Source organism: Microtus ochrogaster, chromosome 18 (assembly GCF_000317375.1).
Source record: "Microtus ochrogaster isolate Prairie Vole_2 chromosome 18, MicOch1.0, whole genome shotgun sequence".
In the NCBI taxonomy this organism is placed as follows: Eukaryota; Metazoa; Chordata; class Mammalia; order Rodentia; family Cricetidae; genus Microtus; species Microtus ochrogaster.
In genome coordinates, this window is record NC_022020.1 from 59,813,975 (window position 1) to 59,835,421 (window position 21,447).

At 50.4% G+C, this 21,447-nt stretch overlaps 1 protein-coding gene across 4 annotated transcripts in view; it reads right to left on the minus strand.

The window, feature by feature from the left end:
- Positions 1-21,447, minus strand: part of Ctif (cap binding complex dependent translation initiation factor) — a 243,610-nt gene that overhangs the window by 182,655 nt on the left and 39,508 nt on the right. For all 4 annotated transcript variants that reach the window (XM_013349619.2, XM_005356275.2, XM_005356274.2 and 1 more), the window contains exon 2: positions 5,592-5,797. In XM_013349619.2, coding sequence (XP_013205073.1) covers positions 5,592-5,771 — 180 coding nt within the window. In that variant the 5' untranslated portion in view covers positions 5,772-5,797. The remainder of the gene's footprint in view (positions 1-5,591; positions 5,798-21,447) is intronic.

Genomic DNA, 21,447 nt, shown 5'->3' on the forward strand with positions numbered 1-21,447 from the left:
CCTCCCTCCCTTCCTCCCTCCCTCCTTCCTTCTATCTACCTACCTACCTATCCACTTGTCTTTCTTTTCTAGTGTTGCTGGGTTAGGGATGGAGAACACAACAGTTCAAGCATCACGAGGCTTTCCTTTCTCAGTGTTCACTGTCATTGCTCAGATTCTAAAAAAAAGTATGTTACCAATAGAAGAACAATATTCTTTTCCACTCCCTTAAACTTTACTAAGGTTACCAAAAATCTTAACATATTTTCTTTCTCAGAAATATCAAAACATCACCACAGACAGGCAGACAGAGACATTCTTTGTGTGCCTGTGTGTTTTTTAAAATTCCATTTAAAATAGTCATCAGATTAAATAGAAACAGGCAAAGTGCATTGGCAGAACTATTTCCTACAAAGCTGTGTCAATAGTGATTTTTTTTTAAACAAATGTCTCTGGAAGATGGGTCTAACATGGTTCCCGAGTGAAGCTGGCCACCATTGTCCCTCCCGTAGGTGTTTGTGGGCGTGGGGAGAGACTCAGGACCAGTCTTTCTTCCCTCAGTAGCAGATAGCCTAGAATCAGGCAAGGTGCTCGTACATGTCCAGTGAACGTCAGAGCACGCAAAAAGTTTAAGGAATGCACCCTAATGTCACAAATGGCAGTTTTCCCTAGACTGCAAACCTTAGCATCTAAAGCCCTGTCAGAGGCCTGGCTATCCTGATCTGTCACAGATCCGGGCATTGAAGTGTGAGTCAGGTCCATCTGAGCTGGCAGCAGGAAGAAGCGCAGGGCCAGCCTGTGGACATTCCACTAGCTCACCCTCCCTCCTCTCTTTTTCTTCGTCCTCCTCTCTCCTTCCCTCCCTCTGTTGTCTGTCTGTCTGCCTCTTCTGCCTGCTGTGGGATATTTTTACCCCTGTGTGAAGATGTATTGCTGTGATTGGTTTAATAAAGAGCTAAATGTCCAATAGCTAGGCAGGGGGTGTAGGTGGGACTTCTGGGCAGAGGGAGGAAGTAGAAGAAGAATCGAGGTATACAAGATGCCATGGAGATGCGGAACGTGTTGGACTCGCAAAATGGGAGAGAGGTAATGCCACGTGGTAGAATGTAGACTAATAAAAATACGGGTTGATTTGAGTTATAGGAGCTAGTGAGACAAGTCTAAGCTCTCATAATTAATAGTAAGTCTCTGTGTTGTTATTTGTGTTCTGGTGGCCCCCAAATAAAATCTGATTACACCTGTCTGCCTCTCCATTTCTCTGTGTCCTCTCTCCCTCTGTTTGTCTCTCAGTCTTTCCCCCATCTGTCTCTGCTTCTCTTTCTCTCTCTCCTCTATTTGTCTGTCTGTCTGTTCCCCATCTGTCTCCCTATTTCTGTCTTTCTCTCTGTTTGATCTGTTTCCCCTGTCTTGTCTCTGTTTTGGTTTCTCTTTCTCCCCCCCCCCATTTGTCTGTTTACCCCCTCTGTCTGTCTCTGTCTGTCTCTTTCTCTCTCTCTCCCTCTGCTTGTCTGTCTACCCCTTCTATGTGTCTATCTGTCTGTCTCTGTCTCTCTATCTCTGTCTGTCTGTCTCTCTCTCTCTCTCACACACACACCACACACAAACACACTCACACACACACACAGAGCTCAGCAGTCCTCAGGCAGCAAGGGGTACAGGAAGGCCCCTTCTCAAAGTGTCTAACTACAACTGTTCTGGCCTCTCCTGTTCCCACAGGTTGCTTTTCAGGTGAGGCCTCATGGCTTCCTCAGATTCTCTCCTTGCAAGAGCATATTTCAACTGGAAAAGCCTTTCAAGGAAGCCCTATTGCAGCCCCCCCCCCCCACAGAAGCAGGCAATGCATGGCGCATGCCAAGGACATCAGCTCAGACGTTTCCAGATCTCTGCAGCATTTCTTTCTTTTTGGAATCAATTTGATTGAGAAACAGGCAGGTGATTAGCCAGACCCCTGGGTGTGTCTACAAGGCCATTTCTAATGAAAGGAACCAGGAACTGCAGAGTCCATAGATGGCTTCAGATTCTATGCAGACTAACTGCGGATGGCGGGGCCTGGTTGGAGGAAGGAGGCCTATGTGTGGTGGTGGATTTTCATTACTACGTCACTTCGCTTCCTGTCCCCCACAGTATGAACTGCTCTGTTCCTCCACACGCTCCCCACCATGATGGACCAAAACCTAGGAAACTGTGAAATAAATACACTTTTCTTCTAAATGAAAAAAAAGTACATTTTTTTTCTGTGTGTGTGGAATGTATGTGTGTGTACATACTTACATGTGTACATATTCACATGTGTGAGTGTGTGCACACATACAGTATGGTGTTGGTGTTGGTGGAGGTAGTGTGTGTATGTATGTGTGTATATATGTATGTGCATATATATATGTGTGCGTATGTATGTGTGTATATATGTGTATGTGTGTATATATGTGTTTTTATGTGTGTGTGTGTGCAGAGACCAGAAGATAACCTCAAGTGTTTGTTCTCACCCTTCACCTTGTCTGAGACAAAGTCTCTCTACTTTTCTCGTTAGCCCTGTGTATACTAGGCCAGCCAGCCCATGAACCTCAGATGATGTTTTCATCTCCCCGTCTATACAGCTGGACAAATGCCAGGATTGCAGACACGTGCTACCATGTCCAGCTTTACACCAGTTCTAAGGATTTGAACTCAGGTCTCTACACTTATGTGCAAGCACTTTACCCACTGAGCCAATCTCTCAAGTCCTTCTCTTAAGTGTTTTAATGTGAGAGATTTCATCACAACAAAGCAACAGTAACTAACACATTGCCACAGACAGCCCAAACCAATGAAACCTTGGCTTTCAGGTTCAGGTCATGACATTGCTAACTGTTTAGGAGAGTGACTTAAATTTTAAGAGATGGAAGGGTACAAATGACACACTCCTACCATCTTGTGCCATTTGCAGACCACCAGGTCATGCTCCCACTGTCCCACCCAAGGCATTCCTCCTGGATGGCAGGTACCTCGCCCTCCCTGCTGTCCTTTCAGGTGCTTTTAGAGAGCCTGGCGATTGCACCAGTGTCCCAAGCTATGAACCTCAGTGCTGGCTTTTCCCTCACCTCCACAGACTCGTGGGCTCACTTCAGCCCCTTCCTTGTTCTTGCACCCTTCCACCTTCAACTTCAGACACTTAAGGCACCTCTTCTGGACTTCCACCCACTCTCTCTAGTACCAGAGCCCAGCAATGCTTTGATCCCCAGGGCCTACAATCCATGAGGGCATTTGCTGCCTGCCTTGGTGCCCACTCCATCTTCCCTTGGCTGGGCATCCAATTACATCACCATCTTCACTCCCTGGTCTTTCTCCTGATGTCCTTCACTGTCCTTCAACCTTGGCGAGGACCACTGTCCTAACTCTGTACCAGCCCTATGGTGGCGGAGAATCCCTGGAAACTCCCCACCCCACCTCCCCAACTCCACTGCAGGAGTCATTTCTCAGATGTTAGCAGGACAGGCTGTGGGGAGGTGGGCAGAATCCGTGGTCTGATTGCTCCCCTCACTTCGACCATTCCCAGTACCTTACATGTATCCTGGCTATGGTCCTGTTGGCCCTCACCTCTGTAACACCCCCACATCACTGTCCCCTTCGGTTGTGCTCCTAGTGGTGGTAACAAGCACTTTACCCACTGAGCCACTTCAGCTGCCTCCTGATGCTGCCCTTGTCCACCTCCATCTCTCCCCAGGAACCTCTCCAGCCACCGCCACTAGTGTTCCAGCTGTCCCTTCAACAATGCTGGTCCTGTCCTCCACGTCCTGACAGCAGCCCCTCCGCCCACTCCCTAAACCCTCCTCCTGCCAGTCTCTTGGCATTGCATCCACCACGGCTTTCTTCTGGTCAGCTTTCACTGGTTCCTCCTCTTCGTGCATCTATCCAGGTATTCCTGAGCCAGAATCAGCCCTGCACCTCCTGTCCACATGGTCCCCTTCTCTCTACCTTGTCAGCCTGAGGCTCCTCCCCCTTCCTCCAGCATTCAATCCCCTGGTTAGCTCTTGGCTCTTCTTCTGGCCCCATCTTTGGCATGCATGGCTCCTTCAGTCCACAAGCTCTTTACCCACCATCCGGCCTCCTTCCTCATCTTTCACCGACCTCACCTTGACCACTCTTTAATACTGCAAAATAGCAGCTCTCTTGAGAAGTCCCCACCCAATGCATTGGGTATGCCCTGCCCCCTTCAGGTCACTCTCTAGGTCCCTCAATGCTGTGCTTAAATCTGTTAGAATATCTGAGGTAAAGAACAAAATAAAACAAAACAACAACATAACCCCCCCCAAATAAAACCCTCCAACTTTGCTTCAAAAAACAAAGCAAAAACAAAGTAAATAAATAAATCAACAAATAAGCCCGGCTCCTGGCTGTTTGTTTTGGCCTTCCTAGCTGAGATGGTGGCCAGCACCTGAGCAGAAGTTCCACAAAGGTGGGGCTTCTACTCACTCCCAATCCCAACATCTCCCAGATCCCTCAGAGGGCTCGTGCACCAACCCAGCCCTGGGCGTTGATTGGGTAGTGAGCAGATTATGGTCTTACACACTCATGGTTTTAGACCATCAAGGACACTAAGGAAATAGTGTAGGACTATCTTCTTCCCCCAGTGCCCCATGAAATGGGGCAGGGAACTCCTGTTTCTCATGGTTTCCTAGGTTGACTCTTGGTCTGGGCTTCATTCCGACTCCCTAAAAAGCTGGGAGATTTTTCTCACTGCTGGGCAGTGAGCAAAGTGATTGCTTTCAGCTCTTCTCTAAGGCAGGGATCCCAGGTGGTACACCATTTCCTTGACCACCCAGGTTTGAAGCGGGACAGCTACAAGAGAGGTCCCTGGTACTCTGACCCTGGACAGAAAAGAAGGCCCTTTCTTGTCTCCTTGTATGGGTGGCACCTGCCCTTGTCACTCTTGTTGTCCTGGACATTCCTGAAGCATTTGACAGATAGGAAAACTGAGCCTCTGATATTGGGGGCTCTGCCCAAGGTCAAATGAGCAGCTAGAACCAAATCTGGAAGCAACTCTGGCAAGAATCTATTGGGGATGCACCGTGTTGGGCAAAGATGTGTGTGATAAAGACATCACAGCCCCAGCCTGCCAAGTAAGATCACCTTCCCTGCAAGGCCAAGCTGAGACAGATGGACCCAGGGGTTGAGACCATCCTGAGCTTCCTCTCTGAACGCCTCGTGCATCTAAGCGCATAGACATATAGCTTCCCATAGAGCGCTACAAAAGACACAAGCAACACAACTCTCTGCAGTTGAATTGAGACACGGTCCCAAGTCACAGTTCTCCAAAGACATGCATTATTGGTAATTGTGAGCTCCAGAGCTGCTCTAGAATGCAAGATTGTGGAGGTCAAGAAATCGTACTTGGCACATGGTAGGGTGGCTAGTTAACTGTATATTAAAAAACAGGTAGTCTGCTTGGGTTCCAGAGATGGGTTCAAGGGTCAAGGGTGCTCAGCTAGGGGAAGGCTTCTGGGCTGGATCGGGATGCTGGGTCAGGTGGGACCACCACACCCCAGCAGTATAGGGAGAAATGCTAGGACATTAAAGTCTCTGGTATCACCTCTCTGGGTTTGTCCAGCCCTTGGACCCGGGCCAGCATTCACCTGGGAGATGTGGGACTGTGTCCTCTGGCTCTCCCCATCACCTTCCGGCTTGTCCGTCAGCAGCCCCTGCACCTGGTACTCCAGCACGTAGCTGTCAATGAAGCGCTCCAGTTCCTCGATCTCCTGGGAGCGGCTGCTTCCTGCCTCAGAGGAGGCTGACGCCGCTGAGGAGTTCTCCATTCCTCCAGCTCAGGGGCCCGGGGTGGCTGGGGGAGAAGAGAACAGACAGCCTCCGTGAGATGCTGCTGGAGGCCCGCACAAGGCCCCACTTGGGAAATTCTCTCCACTCTTAGGAGCAATTGGGTCTCCCAGTTGCCAGAAAAGTTAGCGGAATATTATTGGCTTATCTTTATCATCAAGAATATGCCGAGTTCCCACTATGAAGGGAAAGACACTGAGGCCAGCGGAGGCAGGGATTTGATATGAATCCACAGAACAGAGTGTGGGCTCGGTCTGCTATGGCAGCCTGTGGCCCCTCCACTGGGCTTTCCCAGGCTCGTGAGTCTCATGAACATGTGTCACGTGAGGAAACCGGACATGGCAGTGATCCTACCTGGCTCACTGAGGCAAGGATAGGCATTGTGATTCATTTGTATCCTGCAATATCTTGGTACCAGGCAGGGGGAAGGACTGTTCCATTGTTCCCTCTTGGACACTATTATATCCACATTATCTTCTAGGCTCCCTCCTGTTCCGGCTGCTGTTGTCCGATCTGCCCCAGGCTCAATTGATAGCACCTACCATCAGGTGCCACCTGCTCAGGTTAATTCAGACAGGAGACAGCTACAGGGCCTGTCTGGCCCCTGATCCCTGTGACCTGGACGTTAAGGATCTATCTAACACCTCACAGGGACATCCTGGACAGGAAGGAAGCCCTGCCTTTTCGTCTCAGAGGACAATTCCAAGGCAGCAGCTTTGTGACCTTCAGTGAGCCTGAGCAGACTGAGCCCCAGTTGTCTATAGCACCAGACCTCCAGTACTCCTCTCTTGCATCCCCTCCTGTTCCCTCTCCTCAGGCACATTGTTTACACAGATGCCATCTGTTGGTCTTCTACCGAAGTCATTCCTGGGAAGCTGACCCTCACTCAAAGCGACAGAACCTCAGGCAGGTGCGAGGCAAGTCCTTCTCCCTGATCTCAGGTGGCAATCTCCTATGTCCATCAACTACTTTTCCGTTGTGTTTAAAATAAACACAAACACTCTTTCAAGCATGTCTTCAGTAGCTTTAAGTATGCTCACAATGCTACGTAACTATGACTACGTCCCATCTCCATTTCCGTAACTTCTCATTATCCCAAACAGAAGCCCTTGGCCCACTCCGCATCAGCCCTTCACTGCCCTGGCCCAGGCCCTGGTAACCCTACCTTCCTTCTGACTCTATAACTTGCTTATTCTGGGGACTAGGTTTAAGTGGGGTCATGTCATAATTTTGTGATTAGTTTATATCACAGTGCATCCAAGGTCCATCCATGCTGTCACACAGCAGAACCTCATGCACTTTTATGGCAGATGATGAGATATTGTATTACAATATAGCATGTCACTGGCCATCGGCTCACCCATTCACTGGCATGCGGGCTGTGCTCGCATCTGGCTGTGGAGAATCCTCTATGAACATGGGTGTGCAAATATCTGTTTGCTATGCTGTGTTTATTCTTTGGGGCACGCACCTATAGGTCCCCCACATCTATAAGTCAATAAGGGGTGCTGCCTCGACAACACATGCTTCTTTCAATGCTTTCCCTTCTAAGTCACAGTGAGGGGAGATGGGAAAACCTCATGCAGCTGGCTGAGCTGGGAGCCACAGAGGAGGCTTCTGGCCTTCACAGTGAGAGCGAACACAGAGGTTGGGACCAAGGCCAGCAGGGAAAGGAGAGACGAGGGTGTGTGTGTACCTGACTCAGTCACTCAAGTGGGATGCCCATCCCAGGAGCTGGCCTCTGCAGTGATTCCCTGGGACCTTGCCCTGCCCCTCCCTATTCCTTGCCAGGTGATGAATGAGGAGGACCAAAAGGCCAGGAGGAGGAAAAGCGCCGAAGCTGCATTTTGTTGTAAAGGGCACCAAAGCAGAGGGTGGTACCCTGAGGCTGCAGACGAGCAGAGGGCTGAAGCAGACATGTATGACCAGGGCATGGGGCACATCTATGTCTGTCTGGTTGTGTTCTGAGACCTCCTTCCAGCTAGGCCACACTCATGCTGCGCTACAGCCCCTCAGTGCCTGCCTGCTTATTTTAAGATCAGAAAGTAAAACACCCGTTTTCTGATGGAAAGACACCCTCCCTATACTGTCGTCCTCATCCCCAGACTCTCACAACCCAGCCCTTTATTGTTTGGCCCACAGTTGTTTGCCACTTCCACAGAAAGCACACAAAGCGCTGGGGTGCCTGCTGAGGTACCTATCTCTCCTCCTCCTTCTGGTCTTACCTGGCTCTGAGCCCAGAAGCTCACAGCAGTCTCCCTCAGGCTATCAGGGTCTAGAGGAAAAGGGGGCCTAGAAACAATAAGATAGTCTCCACCCTTCATTAGCCTCCCATCCACCACCTGCTCAGTGACAAATGGCATTAGGTGCTGTAAATTTAGCCAATCCTTTTAAGAACAGACAGGCATTAGAGGCATTCCCCCTCCCTTCCCCGTTCAAGGATGAGCTGGGTGACCTGCAAGCCAGGCTAGATGCTGGGAAACTTGTCATTCCAGCCCCTAGGAATCCATCATTTTAGCCCCCTAACTTCCTCAACCTCATTCCCTAACCCACCCAGCACAGCTGCTGAACCTCACACAGGAAGCTGGGAAGTCTCAAAGTCTGCTTTCCTGGCTCAGTTTTTGGCTTTGGGCAACAACAAAGGACTCAACCACCTTGGAACACAGGGAAGCTGCAAGGGAACACAGGGAAGCTGCAAGGGACCCTAGAAGTGAATAGGGGGATTGTTTGATGCTCCCAGGCTCAGAAGTCAGAGCTCTCCACTCTGCCTGATCCCAGCAGGATGTTGACTCTGTATGAGGGCAACATCTGAGCTTTGAGGGCAGAGGACCCAACATGGGCTCACTGTTTTATTTTTGCTAATGTCAATCATCACATCTACCCAAGACTTCATCCCATTTTCCCCCACATCATTTCCTATGAAGCCTGCTACCACATAGCACCATACCCCTGGGTTCCCTGTCGGAGGTCTGTTCCTGGTGACTCTGTCATATGTGTGCTGGCTGCTGTCCATTACATGCTAGTTCCTAGATCCCCCTATCCACAGGGCTAGCTAGAACAGCTTCACATAGTTGGGACAACTTTTCCTTTATCACTTGCCAGGCAGACCTGGGCCAGGGTTATATAGAGAGAGAGCCTGTGGGAAGGGAAAGGCTGGGCTATCTGAGAGGGAAGATGCCCATAGCTGTCCAGAAGAAGCCATGGGAACCTTTTCCCTGCCAGGCCCCCATCTCATCTGGCCTGTGCTCCAACCCCTCACAGATGACTCTGCAGAAAATATCAGTTCCCTGGCAATCTATTCTTCATTCCTATTGTCTGGTTGCTACAGTCGGTGTTGGCTTGATGACTTGATATAGTTGTGTGTGCCAGAGGAACACAGGCTGGTTCAGGGGAGGCCTGTGTGAACAGAAACTTCAGGTTCCCAATCCCTGGGAAGTGGCAAAGTTCAGAAACATGCAGCAGTGGGGGTGTGAGCTGGAAATCAGCAACACTTGCTGTTGCAGGAGGTAGGACGCCCATCATCCTCTGAGTGATCAATCCCCTACTTCACAACTCTACTTTAACCCTTTCTCGCTCTAACACCGGATAGGGCGTTATTCTGAACGCTGATCTGTGAGAACACAAATGTCCCGCACCACAACCACGGCATCAGAGGACGTGTGAATTAAAGCTGAACGGACCACACCCGCATCTGCATGCACTGCGCAGTCAAAGGAGCACTTTCATTTCAACTGTCCATGATGAAGCATTTCTTTTGGGGGGTGGGCAGGACCAAAAGTGATGATGCCCAGCAGTCAGGTGTGGTTAACTCCCAAAATTCAGAGTCCCCAATATCTTGTTAATACAGATTCTGCCTGGGTAGGCTGGAGCTGGACCCCAAATGCTGGGATTATTTTCCCTTGGAACTGTCTGACTGCATACCCCAGGCTGATCTTAAACTCCTGATCCTCTTGCCTCTGCCTCCCAAAAGTTGGGATTATGGGCATGCACCAACATGCCTTGTGAGAGTCTACATTTCTTGCCAGCTCTCAGGACTAGCCAAGATCAGAGAATCCCTCCCATCACAACTACTCTTACTCAGATACCCACTCAGCGGTGGCATGGCAGGATAGTGGGGAGGCTCCACCCTGACCTTGTGGCTACATAGGCAGCACCCTGCAAGATGTTGAGCTCCCCTCTTAATAGTCCACGCAGGACTCAGGGAGAGCTGGCACAGAGTAGGACCTAATGAGCTGAGGTGCCTATCTCCGGAGAGGTAGGGGACGACCCTGGGCACTGTCTGCACACCACTGTTTCTAAAATCCAGGTTGCACAGCTTCAGTGGCACTCTGAGAATCCCGCCTAATCCTATGCGGATGAAGGTAAAAGGGCTTGCTGGAAGATGCGCAGATACCTCTAGCCACAGACAGTACAGACACAGGCCACTCAATTCACCCAGTGAAGTCAGTTCCTTCACTCCTGGTGACCGTCAGCCTTTGGGATCCTCAAGTGTAGATCTCAGTTACCATCATTCACACTGAGTGGGAATGATAGGCTGGGGGTACTCAATGGGAGACTACCCTGCGTTACTCTGTGAGCCAAGTCTGGACAGGGTCCCTTTGGCTTACTGCTCCATTCTGAGAGCAGGGTGACCTGGAGCAGGGCTGATTCCTGTGCGAAGGCAGAGCATAGGCAACAGAAGGCAGGAGCTGTGGCTTCTGAGGAGAGTTGGCCCGTGCAGCTGCCAGCGATCCTAGAATGCCTAGGTAGAGAGGACCCAGCAGAGATACTGAGTGATCTGTCGTCACGTCGTCCTTGCCATCCAGGCCTCCGAGTGAGAAGCAGCAGAGCAGCAACTGGGCCCAGGACAACCAGGGAAGGGATGGGAGAAGGGGAAGGGCACACAGGTGGGTTCTGTAGGTGCAACTCCTGTATTACTTCTGGCTATCCTTATTTGTATAGGTCCACCTTCAAGGTCTCAAGGACCACAGGGGCCTCCACTTGGACCTGACACTGACCACCTCCCTTGGCTCCAAGCACACCCTAACTCCAACACCTTCTTATCCTCCCCATCTCCTGTTACTCAACCCTTGGCTGTTCTTAAAATATTTATGGGTCTTTATCTTGCCTTGACAAGACAGCAAGACCCTTGAGGTTCTGTGGCATTCTATACCTGTCTCCAACCCAAGCCCAGGCTACACACATGCACACACACACACACACACACACTCACACATTCACTCATACACACACACACACACACACACTCACACACACACACTCATGCGCACACACCCTAGCACATGCCTTCAGCACCAGCCTCCTCAGTTTCCTGCTCATGGCCACTGGGCTCCAGTTCTCCCCAGATCCCACCAGCTCCTAGAATGTCAAAGACATAAAGCTGGGGACCTCCTATCCAATACCCTCCTCCCAATCCAGGACTTGACCTCGTCCTATAACATTCTAGAGCCTCCTCAAGACAATCTATTACAACTAAAGCGTCCTGAACACTTGTTGAACACTGCCGCACTGGTGCCAGGGGACATGGATGGACCAAAGTTCTGCAGGGTCACTAGCCAGACAACTGAACTACATCCTTGGCTGGAGTCAGGTGGCTTCCTTGCTGCCTCTGCCCTCAAGTCGGAGGAATACAAGCACTTGTTAGCCCAATGTCTGCCACATAACTCTGGGCTGTCCCTAACCGGCCTCCTCATCTGTAAAGAATGCTGATGGACATATACCTCACTAGGAGATGCAGATGAAGTAAGGAGATGCCTAAGACAAGAGCTCAGCACACCCAGGGACACAGCAAGCCCTTGTTTACCACTGGACCCCACAATCACCCTTTTTCTCCCTCTCTGCTTCTGAACTCTCACCCCCCTCCACCTCTTTGGATTACACCCGTTTCCAAGGCCTGTTTCCAGGTATACCTTCTCCACGAAGCTTTACTTGGCCACTGGCTACTGCTGCCAGTGAGCTCTCCTCCCTAATGTCTCATCTTCTTAAACTCCCCACGCTCTGTCTGGGCCTTAAGTCTGATCCTCTCCTGGGTTACAAATATGGGGTGTCTTCAGTTCTGCCATGCTGCACAGATTCAAGGGGACCTAGTTTCTCTCATCTCTGCACTCCGGGTAGGTAGCTGGGCCCCATTACTGGCTTTCTTCAAAGGCCTCTGGACTTAATTGTCTGAGAAAAAAAAAAAGACTATCTTGGAGCACACTGGATAGGAGAAGGGACACCAAATGTGTCCTGTTGTGAACCCAGAAGGGCACTCCCAGTTCAGGCTAGAAAGCTCCAAATGCAGTGGCCCTGGCACCCAGGCCCTCCTCAGGTAACACTGCCTCTCCAGTGTCCCTCTTGGGGTAACCACAGCCCCCGGGCAGTTCTCTTTGTCTCTGGAGCATCTTCTTGAACCACAGCCCAGCAGGAGTGGTGGTTCTACACCGCCTGGGTTTCAGTGGAGCTACAGAGCCAGTCAGTCTTCAGCATCAAGAGGCAACTGGAAGGCGGACCTGAGACAGGGTCCCTTTCCCTCTCCTCCTCACGCTGTCCTTTTGAAAGCCGGCTGGCCCTCAGCCCACAGTGGCCTCAACACAGCTATTCAGTGGCTCATAGGGCCTTCTGGCCCTCACACTTTTCTCTGCAGTAATAAGACGCCATGACCTTGGAAACTTCTAGAAGGAGAATTTATTAGGGCTTCCTGTTCCCAGAAGGAAAAGAGCCCATTGCCATTTGGAGAAGTGTCAAGAATGGCGGCAGGCATGGTGGCCTTGTAGCTGGTTCTAGAGAAACCAGAACCCAGTGTATCCCTCCCTTGGCCTCCAGGGGCTGGAAAGCAGAAAGCAGCCTGCAGGACACTGATGCTCTTTCTCCACAGGGTTGCTGAGGAGCAGAGACAGGTGACCCAGTACAGAAGAAGTAGCTCAGACAGCTCAGCTGGAGGCAGGCCTTTCCCCTTCCAGGTAGCCTTTATGTATCCTATACAACACCCGGGCCCACTGGACAACCGTGGGCATCCTGAACCCAATCCATCCCCAGTGTTGTCACAGTGCTCCATGAATTCTCCATGAGCCCTGAGGAAACGGAGCAGCAAGAACTTTGGATCCTGGGTTCCCGAACTGGCCTCTAGGCCCAGGGCCAGCACCATCATGGCTACCTCTGCTACTCCCACTCACACAGCTGGCCTTTGAAAGCAAGTCCTCAATACCGTGTCCTTGGAAACGATTTCCAAGCCATTTCCCCTCTAAGACTATACTTATCTTCAAATAAACTCATAAATGCTCCTATAATGTGGACAGTAATAAACACTAATTTACAAAGCATTTACCTTAGGCCAGACACCATGTGACAGTAATTGAATCTGTAAGACGTCACTATGCAGACACCATTTTGTCCCTGTGGTACAAATGAGGTTACTGAGGCAGACAGGGGCTGGCCAAAGGTAACCTGGTTTATAATAGGCTGAGTTAGTACAGAAACCCATACAGAAATGGCTCCAAAATGTGACTATTCCAGCATGTTACTCAATTCCCACTTTGTCCCTTGCTCAGCAGCCACAAGCTGCAGGATCCCATTGAAGGCTAGGGTGCTTTGGAACCAGATCCAAGTCAAGGCTTGGGGCCTGCACAGGTGACAGAGTAAACTGCCGTCAGGTGGTCAGATCCCTGGAGGCAGTTCAGGTCTTATGCCTTCCTGGGGGCTTGACAGCCTATTACGGCTGGATTAGTGAGCTCTTATAACCCTGCTCCTGCAGGCAGAACAGGTGTGCAGCGTCCATTTTATAGCTGGAACTCCTAGAGCACCCTGCCCTGCTAGACAGGAATAATCCGGGATCCTGATTGCAGTCCTCCATATTTGCAACATCACAGAGACTAACTCTACAGCATAAGCCAATGAATCAGTGGACCTTCAGGTTGAGCTGGGGTGAGCCAAGGACTCAGATGGCTAAAGGAGCAATATGGGACAGAAGGTCTTATGTACTACACAGACGTCCTTCAGGAAGGATAGAAAGACTCAATTCTTCCATAGACCATAAAGTGGTCTATGTATACCATCTGTCTTGTAAAGAAAGTGTTTGGGGCTTGGTCTTTTGATTTAAAAAAAAAATTGTGATGTGTGTGTGATGTGGTGTGGTGTGGTGTGTGTGTGTGTGTGTGTGTGTGTAAAAATACCAAGGCCAAGGCCAGAAAAGGGTGTCAGGGATCCTCCATCACTCTCAGCCTATTCCTTTGAGTCCGGATCTCTCCCTGAATCTGGGGCTAGCATTTTCTCTTCTAGGCTGGAGCCAGCAAGCTGCAGCAGAGCTCCTCAGGTTCCAGGTGATGAAACACAGCCCAGAGCTGGGACACGACGTGTGGAACTCAGAGCCTGGAGTCAGCTGGATTCCTGAGATGCTTGCTTTCCACACCCCCAGGTTGCTCAGCAGACAAGCATCCAAACCACCCTTCCCTTTTCTTTCTTTTTAGACCCACAGCAGGCTTTGAAAGCGACAACAAGACAGGCTGACAGTGTACGATACATTCTTGGTCTAACAGACTGTGTCCAGGGAAAGCTCATCCCCATGCTGTGCCCTAGACCAGCTTAGACACCTAAGTGACAAGGTGGTCATCAGTCTATGGCTGCCGGATACAGCGTTCCCACGCACAGGTTCCTTTGACTGTAGTCTCACAGTCAGGCTAACACACAGGCCACTAGTTGTTCCCTAGTGCTCTCACGGCTCTCTGTATAGGGCGGCCCCTGAGAGCATCTTCAGCATGTCACCTATATACTGATTAGCAACGTCCTTGCTGAGTGGGACCTCAGCTGTCATTGAGCCTAGTGCACCCTTCCAGAGTCCATGGGTTCAGAAGATACCTATCTGTCTTGTGGGTCACTGTTAAGATGATAGATAACACACGGCTCTTTTATGAGCTTAGAATTACAGCTATGCCCACCCTCACCACCCCTCTGCCCCAACATGAACACAGATTAATGTGGTCATGGCCTTGTGGCTTCTTAGAAAAAGAAAATCCTGTTCTTTTCTTCTCTTAGAGATGGATAAAAAGCAGACCTAAAGCAGTAGCGGAGAGGGTAAGTCTCAGTTCAATAAAGCTGAGATGCTCCTACAGGGTTCAAGCCAGAAGGACGGTTCTAGCCAGAGCATATCTGCCCAGCATCGAGATCAGTGCCTGCAGGAGCGCCTCATCTGCTAGCCAAGAGCGAGGAAGCGACTCTCTGATTTCAGTGAGATTGGCTGTCTCCCTAGGGACCTGTGTAGGAAATATCACTGATATGGCACAAGCCGCTCTGGGATTGCTGCCACAGGAAGCCACTTGGGCTGCTCAGGAAGAATAGGGGAAAGGAGAGAACCAATTTCTCTGTAAGAAGAGAAGGGCAGACATGTCCACCTTGTCTGGCACCATCCAGGAGAGGGTGGATGGCCAAGAAAACACTCAACATTCCAGTCTGGGGTGCAGAGACACGCTAAGACTAGATTGGGGACACTGAGCTGTTAGAATTCAAAGGAATTCTTTTTTTTTTTTTCTTTTTTGGTTTTTTGTGACAGGGTTTCTCTGTGTATCTCTGGCTGTCTTGGAACTTACTCTATAGGCCAGGCTTGGCCTCAAGCTCAGAGATCTGCCTGCCTCTGCCTCCCTAAGTGTTGGGATTAAAGGTGTGCGCCACCACCGCCCAGCTTCAAAGGAAATTTTGACTCTGGTCCAGTCCTTAAATATCTGTCACTGGTTCAGCATCTGCTAGGCAACATCTAGACCCCATGCTACCAAGGTGAATGGAGGCATGGCTCTGTCCTTCAGGATACCTTTAGGGTAGCAAGGAGAAAGCCAAAGACAACGTGTCAAGAACATGTCACCAAATCTTGCCTAGAGCCCCAGAATACATGCCCAGGCGGAGCCTGTGTGATCCTCGGTAAGTTCCACCCTCAGTCTTCCTATGATGGGTGTCCTGACAGAAAGGGACACTGAGGCAGACTCACACACACAGGAAGAAGCCATGGACAGAGGAGAGCAGACAGGTGACATCAGAAGCCAGAGGACAACCAGACACAGTGGCTGGTACATGCTTGTAATCCCAACCTAGGGAGGCAGCGGCAGGAAGATACCGAGCTCAGTGCCAGTCTGAACTAAATAGTGATACCCCGCTTAAGACAAAACAGGAATCCAAGGCCCATGAAAGTTGGTCAGCAAAGTACCAGAAGCTAGGGAGACCTTGGTGCAGAGTCCCAGCCACACTGCCAGAGGATCCATCCTTACTCAAACCTGACCTTCCAGCCTGCTGCGGTAAAACCGTCAGCGGGGGTTGTTTAAGATGAACGTTGCTCTTTGTCACAACAGCTCCAGCACAAACACCATTTGTGCACAAATACACTGCATATGTGACAGCTCCATGTGCACACATACTGACCCTGGTTCCTAGGTAGTCGGAACAGGCACCAAACCAGAAATCGGCATTGCAAGCTATGCAAAGGCCCTGAGAGGCGCTCTTTGGGCAAGCATCCTGTGTCCCCATTTTAGAGATGGTCAGTTTTAGGAGGTAGTGCTGGCATCAACCACACTTGGCCCTTATTGGGTTCATGGGAAATTCTTTGGTTCATCCCACGGTTTTCTACTGGAACCCGGGACTTATTGCACCAACTCAGTTGACTGCCAGCCAGGTAAGGGAGGAGTCACAAAAGAACAAGGGAAGTCCCCATGGGAAACAAGGCCACACAGGAGCTCAGAGTAAACCAACCTCAGAGGGGCATAAAGTGCAGCAATCTATGAGGGTTTGTGGGTTCCAGGTCTGCCAGCAAGGTGGCCTATATCTGGTATTTCTAGACGAGGAGAGCAAGGCAAAGCCCAGATGATGGCGGAGACAGGTGGAGAGGAAGGGTACAGAATGTGAAAGGGTTCATTTCACAATTTTCGGGCCTGACTCAGCTAGCTACCTGCTGTGTAACTGCCACTCTACAGACAGCCATGCTGTAGCCTCTGCCCACTGCTGCCAGGCCAGCTGACAGCTCCCGAGAGTGGCAATGTGGGGCATAGTCTCAACTGTGGGGTCTTGGGTAAGTAGTTCATATGGAAGTTATGGGGCCCAGGCAAGAAAACAAAAGCCTTTCTTACTCAAAATAAGAACTTCAAACTGAGCTTGTTGTCCTGTGTGTGTGTACGCGTGTATATCTGTGTGTGTGTGTGTGTGTGTGTGTGTGTGTGTGTGTGTGTGTGTGTGTGTGTGTATGTGTAGCAATACAGGGTGCTGTCTGGATTCTCTGATCCAAATACACTATCGAGCACACACTTCAGGAAGGGAAGACAGGTCATGTGACTGGAGGTTGAGGGGAGCCTTTGACACAGCATGCATGCACCTCTGGGCCACATCTGACTGGTAGAAAACAGTGGTTTAGCCATGATTTTTCCAGAAGCTTCTGTTAAATGGCATTTAACTAAATAATGGACATTCAGGAAAAGAGCAGGACACGCCTGAGGCTGAGACCCACCTTTGATCCCTCATCTCTGCTGATCACCTTGAGTGTACACTCTTTTTCTTACCTATATAGGAGGACAAACACTTAAAAAAAAACTCCTTTAGTTGAAGAATATGGAAATAAATCTAAACTATAATTATATTTCAACTTATACCTGAGCAACATATTAAGAAAATACTAATAGCAACAATAATAACAACCTAGATAACTTTGCATGGCTTCATCTGAGTCCCTTCCAAGTACTGCAAACTTGCCCCTTTCTCCAGTCTTCCAGGGGACTCCTGGAGCCGTACTGGATTCCAGGCTCATTACTGATGGTTTCTCACACATCTCTGCCCATGGCATACTACCACAAGAGACCTCCTCCAGAACTCCTTCTGAACCTTGAGAGATGCCAGCTCCCACTGGCACATAACACCAGCTCCTCTGGCCACTGAGAATTCCCAGGATGGAAGTGACCATTTGTGGTTGGTGCCTATTCCTCTGGGGCAGGTTGTAGGCTGGGGTTCAGTGGGGCCAACCAGTCTGGCTGTGGCTCTACCTGCTCCAGGGCCACTCAGAACCCGCGTCACCACTCCCTGACCCATAGCAGTTAGCCAGCAGATCAAGAGTGGGCCTGGGAACCTGGCATCTCCCCTTTGTTCCCTTTCTTTGGGGCCCAGAGCCAAGCGAGCGAGTGAGCAGCAGGGTTGAGCTCTGCTGTGCTGACAGCTTCATCAGGCTGGTCACCACCTGCTAATTGCATCCTCAGCACCACAAGCCCTTCTTGTCCCCTCCAACTGTAACAGTGATGAAAGCTGCCTGTCACACAGCCTGAGCTGTAGGCTCCAGGGCATTCTAATCCGTGCCGGTACTGAATGCCTGCTCTAACTTCAGGTTCGGTCTAGCCTCTGCTCTTGCTTCTAGTCCACATGGACATGGGATTCAAGAGCATTTTCCAGTCTCCTCAGGGAGTTTGCTGCCTGGCAGCTGGAGGGCTTCATGGTAATTTAGTCTCTGGCACCTAGGCTAACTGGGACAAGGATGGGAACAGCACCTGAAGCCCACAATGGAGAGGATCAGCAGAGGAATCCAGAGGGAGCATAGACCACCCTCTTGCCTCCCTGACATCACAGGAGAAGCCAACAAGGTGATGAGTACCAGGTGACAACCACGGAGTAGTAGGAGGTACTGCCTGTCCTTGTTCTATGGTTACTGCCCAGGTTCCCCTGGAAAGAGGCTGGAATTCATACTATGATGTAAATGACTAACCCTGAGTTTTAACAAGGGAGACAGAGAATAAAGAATGGCCCGAACACTGGGAACCCAAAGACGTACAGAAAGAAGGCAGGACAACACCTGGAAAGGAGTTTTGTCTTTTCCCAGTGTAGGTGCTGCTGGGGGTGCCCTTCTAGGTCAGGGCTAGCTCCTGGAGGACCCCCCCCCCCACTAATGACTGTTGCAAGGAGAGGGCTTGTTTGTCCCAGCAACCTGGCTAACTTAGCCCTGAAATAATCACACAGAAACTGTATTAATTAAATCACTGCTTGGCCCATTAGCTCTAACTTCTTATTGGCTAACGCTTACATCTCAGTTTAACCCATTTCTATGAATCTGTGTATGGCCACATGGCAGTGGTTTACCGGGAAAGATTCGGCACGTCTGTCTCTGGTGGCTCCATGGTGTCTCTCCCCTACTCTGCCTTTCTTTCTCCCAGCATTCAGTTTTGTCTTCCCTGCCTACCTAAGTTCTGCCCTATCAACTAGGCCAAGGCAGTTTCTTTATTCATTAACCAATGAAAGCAACACAAAAACCCCGCCTACCTAAGTTCTGCCCTATCAACTAGGCCAAGGCAGTTTCTTTATTCATTAACCAATGAAAGCAACACACAAACAGAAGGGACTCCTATACCAGATGACAACATAGATTCCTGGTTCCAAGGAAAACTAGGGGCTTGGTGGCCAGAGACTTAGATCTAGTGTCTCTGCTATCAGTTAACTGTGACCTTGGACAAGCCACAGCTCTGGGCCACCCTGGTTTCTGTCTCTACAAGAAGAGGACCCTGGCCTCATCCCAGGATTGGGAAGGTAGTCTCCAGTTGGACCTCATGCCCTGGATGTGCAGCAAGCTGTCCTGGCTGGGGGCCAGAGTTCCACCATTTCTGTCTCTGTTACGGCATCATAGCAGCAAGAGTAGATTCCAGGCTAAATATGGAACCACAGACTCAGGCTTCTCCACCTGTAGGCCTGGCCCAGCTGACGCTGCTGTCTTCCAAGCCACTCCAAATGCTGATTCAGAGACTCTGCGCATGGCCAAAAGCCAGACGGGTCAGGAGGGCCAGGGCAACAAAGAACTTCCAGACACATCAAAATCCAGCAGTGTGAGGCACTCCCCTCTAACGCAAAACAGGCACGTGCCTGCCCATTAGTTCAACAGCTCAGAAGAGCAGAAATGCCTGAGTCTTGGAATATACCAGTTTGTTTCCAACAAAGGAACAGGGACACAATAAAACAGGAGAGTGCTCTCTGTGAGGCAGGACATGTAGGATGAGGTATAAGACCTCTCTCTTTAAATAAGACCATGTGACTTGGCACCACATCCTCACACAGACACTGGAGAAGTACTCCATTGCTGAGATCATGCTCATGGGAGGCTGAGGTCTCAGAGGGAGGCCAATTTCCCATCTACAGACTCAAGCTAACTCTAGCCCAAGTGACGCAGTATGAGTCACACCCCCCCCACACACACTCCTATCACAAATGCAGTGGGTATCTACCATGTTGCCAGAGGCTCACATGTGTCCTTCTACAGATCTCCTTGAGCCTTAGTTGATGGGGTCACACAGGCTTAGGATAGGCCTAAGAAGAGGGGATCTGGACGTGGATACATACAGAGAAGACTATGGGAAGGTGGGAACGCAGTAAAGAGACACGTTATCACCAGTAGAATGAAGCTGCAAAGCATTGTGGAAGGTAGAGGGAGTTGGCACGCACATAGGAAATAAGAGAGAGAAAAGAGAAACTGTGCTAGAGCCTCCATTCATACTGTAGCCCAGGGAGGACAGAAACAGTAGAAGATGATTCAAACTCTTGGCAAGCCTGCGTTCTCCACCAGTTGGGAGAGGGGCAAGGAATGGTGAGAAGGGGGACAATGGCCCTGAGGAGATCCCCTCACAGGCGGAGCTTCTTCCCGCTTAAATCTGAAACAGAGGTTGCTTTGGAGAAGGCAGAAGCAACAGATCCAGAGAGAGGATGCAGCCTGAGGCTAGGCAGAGGAACCAAAAGCTACCCATCCTGGTGGAGGAGACCTGGGAAAGAGGAGGTGGCAGAGCAGGGCAGGCAGGGAAGCCAGGGGAGGCAGCTGGAGGGCCATAGGTAGATAGATAGATAGATGGATAGTAGGAAGCAGTAGATAGATAGATAGATGGATGGATGACGGACGGACGGACGGACGCACGCACGCACGCACGCACGCACGCACGCACACACACATAGATACAGATGATATATACAATGTGAGCCCCAGCATTGGTTCAGGGACTAGTTAGGTGACAAGATAGTCACCCAGACAAGGAATGCAGACTGGAGTCATGAACTGGATTTAGGACTGCCACTCTGACACAAATGAGGTGCAGCTGTCCTGAGCTGGTGGTGGGGGCAACAGGGCCAAGGTACAGGGTAGCTGGGGAAAGCTGGAACTAGGATTTCCAAAGTTCCCAGCATTGACAGACCACGGAGAACAGGTCCCTGGAGAGGACGGTGATCACAAATGCCGGGAGAGCAGGGGTATGCGGGATGTCTTAGTCAGGGTTACTACTGCTGTCGTGAAACACCATGACCAAAGCAACTTGGAGAGGAAAGGTTTATTCTGCTTCCACCTCCAGGCAACAGTCCATGACTGAGGGAAGTCAGAAAAGGAACTCAAACAGGCAGGGTCCTGGAGGCAGGAGCTGATGCAGAGGCCGTGGAGGGGTGCTGTTTACTGACTGCTCGCTCCCCCTGGCTTGCTCAGCCTGCTTTCTTATAGAACCCAGAACCACCAGCCTGGGACAGCACCACCCACAATGGGCTGGGCCCGCTCCCACCAGTCATTAAGAAAATGCTCTACAGGCTTGCCCGCAGCGCATCTTACGGAGGCATTTTCTCAGTTCTCTCCCTCCTCTCAAACAACTCTAACTGTGTCAAGTTGACATAAAATCAGCCGGCACATGGAGGGCAGGACTGGAAGCAGCAGCA